Source organism: Eucalyptus grandis, chromosome 5 (genome assembly GCF_016545825.1).
Source record: "Eucalyptus grandis isolate ANBG69807.140 chromosome 5, ASM1654582v1, whole genome shotgun sequence".
Classification (NCBI taxonomy): Eukaryota; Viridiplantae; Streptophyta; class Magnoliopsida; order Myrtales; family Myrtaceae; genus Eucalyptus; species Eucalyptus grandis.
The window spans coordinates 962705-973642 of NC_052616.1; the positions used below are offsets into that span (position 1 = coordinate 962705).

At 40.5% G+C, this 10938-nt stretch overlaps 1 protein-coding gene across 1 annotated transcript; it reads right to left on the reverse strand.

Moving 5' to 3' along the window:
- Nucleotides 1–5943: 5943 nt before the first annotated feature.
- LOC104443436 (U-box domain-containing protein 33) lies at nt 5944–10533 on the reverse strand. Its single transcript, XM_010056820.3, has 8 exons — nt 10184–10533; nt 9754–9878; nt 9410–9531; nt 8974–9078; nt 8092–8452; nt 7836–7940; nt 7079–7558; nt 5944–6870 (listed from the first exon to the last, which is right to left on the reverse strand). The coding sequence occupies exons 1-8, from the start codon at nt 10422–10424 to the stop codon at nt 6172–6174; spliced, it is 2238 nt and encodes a 745-aa protein (XP_010055122.2). The 5' UTR covers nt 10425–10533; the 3' UTR covers nt 5944–6171.
- Nucleotides 10534–10938: the final 405 nt, after the last annotated feature.

Sequence of the window (10938 nt, forward strand, 5' to 3'; positions counted from 1 at the left end):
AAGTGTGTCAGGACGTACTCTTTGTCTAAATCCTTTGACCCAGTGAACACTTCCAACCTTCGTCGAACTAGGTTGTTACAAGATCTCTGCTTTTCCATGGATTAAAAATTGTTGAGTGGCTCATTTATTTATTATTGTTGAAGGAGAGAAGCATTATAAAGTTTTTGGAAAATAGAAATCTACATACAAAGCACCCGTCGTTGAGACTGATTGACGTAATAAGGGAATTTTTTTTTTAATTTGTCACGTGGTATTCAATTATTCGTCCAAGATCTCATTCAGCTTTTAGTATCAATTTCCTTAACTCAATCAAAGATATTAGCCTCATCGTATATAGTTCTATTTCCCCAACCAAATGTTTGGTAAAAATCAAGAATTGGCCTCATGTTCTTGGCTTTCTGCTTTTGCGAAACAATCCATTTGGAAGAAGTCGACGGAAAGACTTTGCATATTTCTTATAGGTGGGGCCAAGAGCGACACACGTCGCTTACTAATTAGACTAGTGTAAATATGAGTTTTCATCACAAGTATGCCCAATATTTTCTCCCTCGTCCATGAGGTTGAGGATTCCAAGTGCACTTGTGTGATGCGTGGTGTGTCATCGAGCCTACTTGGATTATTTCTTATTTCAATGCAGAAGGGTGATGTCGTGGAAATGGAGCTCTCTCTCTCTCTTTCTCTCTCTCCTCGAAGCTTGCCGTTGATTGACGGGCAGGCTTGAAGCCCAAGTTTGAAGTTTTCAATCTTGACTCTTGACCACGAGACGATGGAGTATAATATTCGACTTGCCCAAAGAGAAAGGAAAAGCTGTCCACCCCCAAGTAAACAACAATGGTCGTCCGATAACAGCACACGCCACTCCTGAATTTTAGGGAACAGAGATCAGACGCCAAATTGAATGCAGTTGAATCGAGCGGAGCCTCAGTCGCCCCCAATTGGTTAAACCTCGGCCGTCCTTGACTTCCTCGGCATTTGCTGTTCGTTCTGTCATCGACGACGTCTAATGAAGTGGGCCCACGTTGTTGTTGCGGGCCCCACCATGACTTCCAGCTCAGGCAGAGGCAACCTTTTTTTCAACATTTTTTAAGGTTTTTTTTTTTTTTATGATGGCCATCGGCTTTACTTTTACCAGGCACACTATTTTTTTATGCCCCCAATTCATCAGTCATTTTTCTTCTTCTTCTTCTTCTTTTATTTCCTTTCTAGAAATTTTGTGCTCGGAGGTCTTTATCTTCCATTGGCACTCCAGATTAGCTGCTCAAACAATCATCTTGCCCCATTGTAGGGAATGATCACCAGTTGGGTTCATATGAAATGAAATTGCAGGCTCAAGTGGGCTACATAATGGATATAAGTACGTAAAATAGAGAAAGAAATGCACTTCGTCATCCCAAGGTACTTAAATTTCGTATGGGTTCATTTGAATTAATAACACACGAAGATTTATGCAAGTGAGAGCAAGGAAATTTCTATCTATTTCCCTCACCTCTAATGTCGACTTACCTCCATTTGCCCCAATGTGGGGTGGTCCTTGACAGGGGTAATATGAAAGAAATTCTTCAAGTATTTAGGCTCAAAAAGGGTTAAGCAAAGGTTCACTTATAGAGAAATTAATTGCCTCTCGTCATTTTAGTTGTCGTACCTTTTGCGAGAAAACTCTTCACCTTGCGGACACAAAATTTTCCATACTCACCTCACAATGTATAGACAAGGGACTGTGTATGGGATAAGGCTTGCCTTTCACGCCTCATTTAGCATGTTCAAGTAACTCGACATCATTCACTGAATTATCCATTTTGATAAATTTCAAGTGGAACTAGTGAATTGCACAATATCATGTGAAAGCATTTCATAATAATAAAAAGGCCATGCTCTATTCTTGCGCATCAAATCACAAAGTCAAAACTATTAGGCGTCCGCATCTTGCCCCCTCTTTGTAAGGGAGCTCATAGAGGTTCCTTATAAAGATAGAGGACACCATCGTTCACATCCGTTCTTTGCCCTTGCAAAAATAAAACATGCATCATTATACCCTAGAGATATGGTCAATTTTGAGCGAGGGAAAGGCTTTTACGAGCCCATTTTATTCATGGATAGTATTTCTTTACAGCATCAGAATTTACAGGATTCATGAATTCCCGTCCATCCATTTTTGCTAAGATTAAAGCACCTCTAGGAAGTACTTTCTGTACGATGTATGGCCCATTGTAATTTGGAGTGAACTTGCCACGAGGATCAAGGTTAATTGGTAGCATCTTGCGTAGCACCAAATCATGGACCTTGAAATGTCTTGGGCGAACCTTCCAATTGAAAAACTTGGCCACTCGTTGCTGATAACACTGACCATGACATATGGCCTTCAATTGTTTTTCATCAATCATATTGAGTTGGTCATACCTCTGTTGTGCCCATTCAGATTTCGTCAACTTAAACTGAGACAATACTCTTAGAGAAGGGATTTCTACTTCAACTGGCAGGACTGCACAAGATGGGCGGCTCATTTTGATGACCGAAAGAGAAAGAAAGTGGGTGTGAGAGAGGGTGCGACTAAGGAGGAGGAAGGAAGATGAAATGGGAGCAAAGTGGTGGAAATGAGAAGGGGCTCCTCCTATTTATAGCCCTTGGTGTCATCATTACTAAGCCAAGCGGTCCATTCCGGTGATCCCAAGTGTCTCGCCTAATTTCCTTGAGTGGCAAGTCTATTTTGCCTCATGATTACACCTAGAAAGTGAGTTGGCATGCCTAAAAGCCTTGCTTAGCAATCTAAGCTCCTAGGTGTCATCGATTATGGCCTGCTTTTCATTTTTCCATTAGTCCACCTATATGCCGCATTTAATGAACATTTAATGAAGTTTGACAATAATTGTACCATAATTGCCAACTCAGCAATTCTAGAACATTCAGTCATTAATAAAGGCTTGTGTGTCGCTCTCTAATTGGTCCACTTATGTGCCACTTTTTTCTAGAATCTTCAAAGATATTTTGGCCAACATCATGATTTTTTACTATTCCAATAACAACCCATTCATTCATTTAATGAGGGGGTTCTAGAATTTTCCATACTTTTGTCTTTTTCTTCATTAATAAGGCGGTCTACAGAATTTTATCATTGAAGTTGGTTCCGGGGCCGAAGAACGAATCATTAGGTACACCTCGAAAAATCAAATTATGTACACCCAAGGTTCAACCTTCATGCCCCATATTCGCCCAAACCGTTCCTTTGGACTATCGGTCGACCAATAGGGTTGGTTGTCCTTTGATCAGTTCAAGATCAATCTTAAGGCTACCTATGGCCTAACACTAAGCCAAGGCACTCATGGATCTTAGAATTAATGATAAAATAGCTAGGTCTATCCCTAAGCTCATTCCAACCGGCACCCGATCCACTGGTAGGGTTCATGGTCGGCGCATTACCGATCCATGATCGGACATCACCAATTTGAGATTCCGTTCAAATCACTAAAAATTAAATAGGAAATGCTACATTTTTTGTTGGAAGACTGTCGCATTTGATCAATTCAGATCGTCCATGTATCGGTGTATAACTAGACAGAATCACCCGCTACCAAAAACCGCAACCAGTTGGATTGACCCGTGACCATCCACCGATCCAAAATCATCTCATGACCGATTCTCGTGATAAAAAAAAGTCATCTTATGAGATAATGATCCTATCCTATCGGTATGGTCGGTAGAAAATTCACAGTCGACACCTTGACCAATTCGTGACCGATCAATTGATTAATCGGTCAGTCGGTCGGTTGGTCCACGACCAATCCGCGATTTATTGCTGATCGAACCGATCGATCCATGGCCAATGGCCCATGATCGATCCCTTTAGGACCTTATGGACAATCCTCATGGAGTCAGAATAGCGGATGTTACAACTTTGCAATCGTTACAAATATTTAATTTAATCGTTACATCTAAAACCATTTCAGAACATTAATTGGTCATGTGAATTTGAAACTGTTTTAGATCATTAAAATGTCCATTGATTCTGAAACTATTTCTAATCATTAATGTGACCACTAAATTTGAAATCTTTTTAGATTATCAATGTGACCGTTAAGTTTGAAACATTTTCAGAATATTAATGTGACTATTAAATCTAAAACCGTTTCAGATTTTGAATTTAGCCGTTAAGTTTGAAACTATTTCAAATCATTAATTTGGCTATTGATTTTGAACTCACTTTAGATCGTTGATTTAGTCATTGAATCTGAACGCACTTCAAACCTTTAATTCAGCCATGAAGTCTAAAACCCATTTTACACTTTGTAAAGTCTGAAACCCCTTTCAAATATTTTATATTTAGCCCGACTCAATCTGGTTGGCTCAATTGCAAACACATTTGCAATATTATCTCTCTTATTCAAACATCATTCTAATTGGTTATGGTGTGTGACATCCTTAGGTTTATCACTGAGTTGGCAATATGACTTATACTAATACATTAGCACAACCAAGGGAACTAGTTGTCCAGCTTAATCTCCTGTCCTTATAAATCACAAATGACATCTAACAATATATCATGACCACCCAAACAATGTAAAATGTTTCAATAACATAATGAACTTGTTAGCTTTGGCGACCGTGTAATTCAATCCTTCTGTCTCACCATGTCCTGATCAAACAAAAGCCATGGAATTATTGGTCAAGCCACCAATTCGATCATATGCCCAAATCTAATTGACAGGTATTATGTGAGACATGAACCATTCATTCTCAATTACAACCCCGGCCGAGAAGTTCACTACAATGTCACGATTAGATCGCATGGGACATCAATCCGATACATCTATATAAACAAGAAGACGGATTCCATATTGCACACGCGTGTGCCTTCATATATGAACAAACTATGACCATCAACTACAAAGACGGCTCGACAAAGCGTTGATATGTGCACTTGTGAACGACAACCATCTAACATACAAGTCAACATCATGCCTTAGGTCTAAGGATTTTACACCGAACCAAAGTGTGAATGATTTGACATTGAACTCGCTAAAAGCTTTCATATTGCTAATCGTTATATACATGTCACTTTTAGTGAACTTGTCTGAGACAAGCACCTGAGTTCTAGCTGAGATATCACAATACCCAATGACTTGTGACTTATCATCTTCTCAAATATCCATTACTAAATAGTGAAGCTTGAGAGCACACCGGTCTCAATAGGATCATCAATATCCTCTCAATGATTCATCTGCCGGGAATTGTTTAAAGATTCAACATAACTATAAACCCCTTACACATATTCTTCACACTTTAGAAATAGGTTCAGTCATAATTGATCTTATGGATTCATTCATATAAATAGGACGATGAATGAATATCTATTTGCAATTAAATAATCCCTAACATGGAACTATTATATGATTACTTTAGGGCATATAGTTAACACATTCGTCATTCAGCAATGTGTTGGTAAATAATCGAGCTTAGTTGAAAAACTAGTTTGGTATCAAGAGCATTTATCGTTAGGGTTAGAATTTGGAAACTCAACTAAATTGGATCCAATTTCTGTGAACCTTAGTTAGCGTTGGCTTTTTCCATATTTTATGTCCTCAGGAAGAGTCGACGCCGATTTCCTTCTAATGCACGGGTATAGTCTCGTTAAATACAAGTGGAGGCGAAGGTTGGTAGACATGCACGAGAGGTATATACGAATAATCACGTGGGAATATTCAAGACCAAAGGTCAAACCCCATTGCAAGAAGAAAAAGAACATTCTGTTATACGGCATCGCTTCTAATTTAATCAATGAAGTAATGAGAAGCAGATGATATCTTCTAAAATGTTGAAATTTCTGAGAGGATAATGAATTACTGTTTGCATGTATTAAAGAGGTAACTCTTGGGGCTTAATGGGACACTGGAATTTCATCATGACCTACCTATGTTTGAATTGACCAATCGTATCTTACTGCCCATGTACTTAATGCGGAAGAAAATCTCTTAATAAGAACTATGATAGGTACATGCAGGAAGAACTCTCAACAAGATAGCATAATAAACGGTCTAACAAAAAATTTGTACATACATATACACAAATGAGCCGGTACTCGCCGGCGACTGCCACACACGACCCAGTAAGTCTATTTACTTAAAGATAAAGTACACATCCAACACATGTATATTGCTCAATCCCCGAGTATCCGGAAGTCTAGGTGTATCCGAGGGAAGCTCTAATCGATTGGAGCACCGTCCACACGTCTGACCCGAGATCCGGCCTATTCCTTCTGCTCATCTCGCAGCACCTCAAAGCCAAATGAGTCAACTCCTTGGCCAGCATATCGGGCCACTCTCCAGCCAATGGATCCAAGATGGCCTTCAAAGTCCCTGCATCGATCGCCTTTTGCACTTCGTTAACTAGTCCTAGAGCGGGCCTCCTAGTCAATAACTCCAGCAGTATAATTCCGAAAGAATAAACATCAAACTTTGTCGTGAGCTCTCGCGTGATGAGGAATTCGGGGTCCATGTATCCTAGCGTCCCTTTCACGACAGTCGGGTACAGGACTGTGGTGTTGTTGCTCGACCGCTCGCCTTGCGACAGCAGTCGGCAGATGCCAAAATCGCTGAGCTTACACCCAAGGTGCGCGTCAAGTAGGATGTTCCCTGGTTTGACATCCCCGTGGACAATGCTGTGAGGCTTGTAGGAGTGGAGGAAGGCTAGGACGGAGCAGAGCTCCGTAGCAATGCATATCCGGGCTCGCCATGACAGCTGCTTCGCTCTGTTGCTGCTGTGGAGCCAGTCTTCGAGGCTTCCATTTGGAAAATATTCATAAACTAGAGTCCAAGGCTCGGCACAAGCGCCTATGAGCATGATGAGATTAGGATGCCTCACCTTGCTCAACACATCCACCTGTGATAAATTCAATCAAAGAATTCGATGATGAGCAATGGTATTCTCGACAGCTGTGACTAATGTACCTTACTATGAATTCGCAATGATATAACTGTGAAAAAACAAATTTATGCTCTTACGAACCGAGTCTTTATATCTTCTTATTATTTCTAATTTTGGTTTAGAGAAAAATGAAAGATAGTAGAGGACACTCAAGAATTCTTACCTCCTGTTGAAATTGTTGGGAACCTTGCATGCTCTGAAATTTCATCGTCTTTATAGCTACTGGCATGTGTCGAAGGAAACCTTTATACACAATCCCACAACCGCCTTCTCCAATCTTCAAGGACGGCTCGAAGTTCTGCACAGCTTCCTTGATTTCGGTCATGGAGAACTCAGAGAAGTACTTTGTGCCTGAGGAATGTCCTTGCCTTCTGCTCACCTCCTCAACCTTTCGGAGCGCGTTGTCGAGCTCATTCTGCAACAGCTCTCGCTCTTGTCTGTAAGTACTAATAATTTCCTCGCTCAAGATGATTTTCATCTCCAACTCCTTTCTGCTCTGGTCAGTCTCAACGAATTGGCTCTTGAGTTGTGATTTCTGATACTGGGCAATGTGAAGTTCCTCCATCACTTTGTCTAGCTGATTCTTCACCTTCTCAAGTTCTTCCTCCAACTTCTCAGCGTATGATCTCTGTGGATACTTCATCTGAAAATATACCCATAATACTACATTCAATAGATCATCTTTTTATTTTATGCCACAAGTCAATATATCATCTTTCATCTTCATGTAAATTGTGCCATACATGCTCTTTATGGGATATATTGGAAAGAATTGTTTTCAAGGTCGGGGTGGTCCTCAACAATCAGACTTGAGAAAGGTCAGTAGAAATGTTCCATTTTTAAGATGAGCAGTTTACGTAAATCAGTGCGTCTAGGTCGATGTATAGCAAACTCGTCCAGTTATTATATCGAAATTCTACCTTCGTGGGATCCTTTTGCCCGCCTTCGATGATATCTACTTCCACTTTAGCCCAAGTGACCTCTTCCTCCTCAAGCACTTCTCGCCCGGCGTTTACATTCATACCCTGTTCCGATTAGCTATCCATTTCAATATTCCTTTTAATGACTCAGAATAGGATATTCTTTAGCTATAATACAGGACAAGCAAAGCTAGAGACAAGGCCTCCTGGCTAGAGAACATGAAAATCAAAATCTATTGTCATATTTTGCACATACCAGGGTGCTGAAAAATGAGGAGTGGCCTGTAAGATAGGCCGACTCATTCCACCGCGGACAATGGCCAAGACTCGTTGAAAATGATTCGAGTTCTTGGAAAGTGTCTTGGCTCCGCAGCATGGTCACCGCATTAGGCTGCTCTGAAGGAGTGGTATCTGGGGAAGGAGAGGCTATGGGCGTCACTGCTCGCGGGTCGGCGTTTGAAGAGAACGTTCTTTTCAGAATGTCTTGAATTGGATTGCTCAACTTCGCCGTACCACTCCTTTGCAGCCTGGCGGATTGTGATTTGGGGAGAATCGACTGCTTGGCTCCTGGGGTCGGAGTATGCGATGGTGCAAGAGATTGAACCTTCCGAGCTTCCCTATTCCGTCAAAGAATCAAATCAACTTCATGCTGACGCCAAAGTTGTCCCAGCATTTCATAAAGTTGTCCGTACTAAGACTCTGCCGTCATAAACAATCTCTTATTTATTTATTTATTTATTTATTTATTTAGTTTGAGCCGTCGCAAACAATCTTACTTGTACTCATTTTCGTTTACTGTGCTACGAGCCAACTAGACATTAACGGATCTAGGGACACAGATTGTTGCCATCGTTCCAGCCTAATTTTTGCCAAGCATTTTGGTGTATTATTCAAAGGAAGAAAATAAAACAGAAAACATTAAAAAAAAAATTATTGTCCCAGCCTCAATCCAAACTGAAATTTCTAGGTCTCCTATCCATTCAACTAGCACAACAAGATTTTTGTCTCCTATCCATTCAGCTAGCACAACAAGATTTTTACTTTCACATTGGTTATTTGATGCAGAACCTGTTTTCCCACGTGCACATTCGATAATTTCAAAGAAGACAAATTTAAAAGTAAAAATGTCAGGAAAGACCTTGTGTGAATGAGTTGCCCGTCGCAGATAAACCTAATTTGACAAGACATGTCCGCTTTATTGCGAACGAAGATGGCTTTCCTGGACTTGATTTCTGTCATCCTCCTACCAATTAAAAACCGGAGAGGACAGTTAGTTAATTCGGTGGAAATGCAAATACCAAATGTAAACGGTAGAAACAATACAAGAGACTTTTAGATTCTCAGAATAATATGTTACCAATAATATATATACACACACATATATTTTTTACTCTCTAGGAAAAGAAGACAATTCCTAATACATGATATATAGTGAATTAATAAAAGAAATAAGCAACTGATGTAATTTGCAATTGAGAATTCAAACAAACATGTCCTTAAGTTATGAAGAGAACAGATTTGGAATGAACAAGTCCACGACCCATGTGGAGATGTCTTCTTGTTCTTGTACGTACTTGAAATAACGCTTGTCTGCTGCGGCACCCATTACAAGCTTTTTAATCCCGTGCAAACGTATGAGCTCCACAATTCCCTTTTCAACGCTGTCCGATTCTATGTACTCTTTCTCTGCTTGTACCTATTAACCAATAAATCAATTAATTTGCTCCATCGTTATCTCTTGTCTCTAAATGAAGAAATATATAGAAAATCACGTAAATTTGTGCCGCCCCAGAACTACATATACAACGATGATTAATATTTTTGCGATTCACCGATACTTTGTTGCGAAGTGATAGACAAGGACAACTAATCATCCAGAAGAAGGAGAAGAAGGAAGAGGAGAAGGAGGTAAATATACCCCCATTTGTTTACAAACAAGCAAGCCGTAATCCAAGATTTTGTGCATGTTTTTCCTCTCGTTTTCTCTGTGTTCTCTCAACACTTTCTCGTTTGCCGTGCTCGCGGGCATTTCTCCACCCAGTTCTGCAAATCAAAGGCAAATTAACAGCACAAAAGTTTTAATCCGTTGCAGGAAAGAACGCCACCAAAAGATCGAAAATCGGAAATAATAGAACAATTAAAAGTAAAGAAAAATAAGAGAAACCCTCGAAGCGAACTTTTATTTATTTGCCTCACGATTGTCCATCAGGGAAGATCCGTATATTATTTACATGCGAGCTTGGCAAGTTCTTAATTTCACTACCAAATAAGAGCTCTTATAACAAAAAAAAGGAAACAATAGAAAATCGATTCATGGTAATATGCAAAGAAAAAAAGGTTTGACTTACTCATGGGGATCCTCTGTGAAGGAACTAGAACGTGAACGATACAAATGTTGACGCTACCTCCTAATTGATGCACCGTCCAAACAAGCTTCACTCTGTTCTCCCTCACATCCTCCCTGACCGCAACATAAATCTTGTCGTGAAACACTGGTGTCGCAGGTTCAGATGTGACTCCACGAATGCTTGGCGTGATCGATGGGACTCCAAACTCGGGAAATCTAGTCATACGATCAACCACGGCCATATCCACCCGTGTTAATGGCAAAGGTCGACTATAACAAAAGATGGAAGTGAAGAATCCTTGGGAGCGCCTCTAATGGCGAGCTAGCCAGAGAGAGAAGACGAGAGGGAGAGAGAACCAGCAAGCGACATGGGATTCCCCGGAGAAATGAAGATGGAGTGAAGCGGGGGATCCTCTCAAACGAGGTTTTGTGTTGTGGTCGCAGGTGGGGGGGTCGGGTTATAAAGAGACGGCTTGCCTTAAAGTTGAAGTAGCCCGTACAGTGCAAATGCCTTGATACCGACGAAAACTCTCTTTTCACGGGCAATGAGCGAGCAATTTCTCGGTTGTCGCCTCCAAGTTAGGTCCGATATAATACATATATTTGAACGGTGCTGGGTTTTGTGAGGTCCATTTGATTATTTTTGGCCCAAGGAACAAAGCGTTATGTAGTTTTTTCAAAATAAAAATCCACATACGAAGCACCCGTCATTGAGATTGATTGACGTGATGAGAGAAAAAAAAAATTCGTCACGTA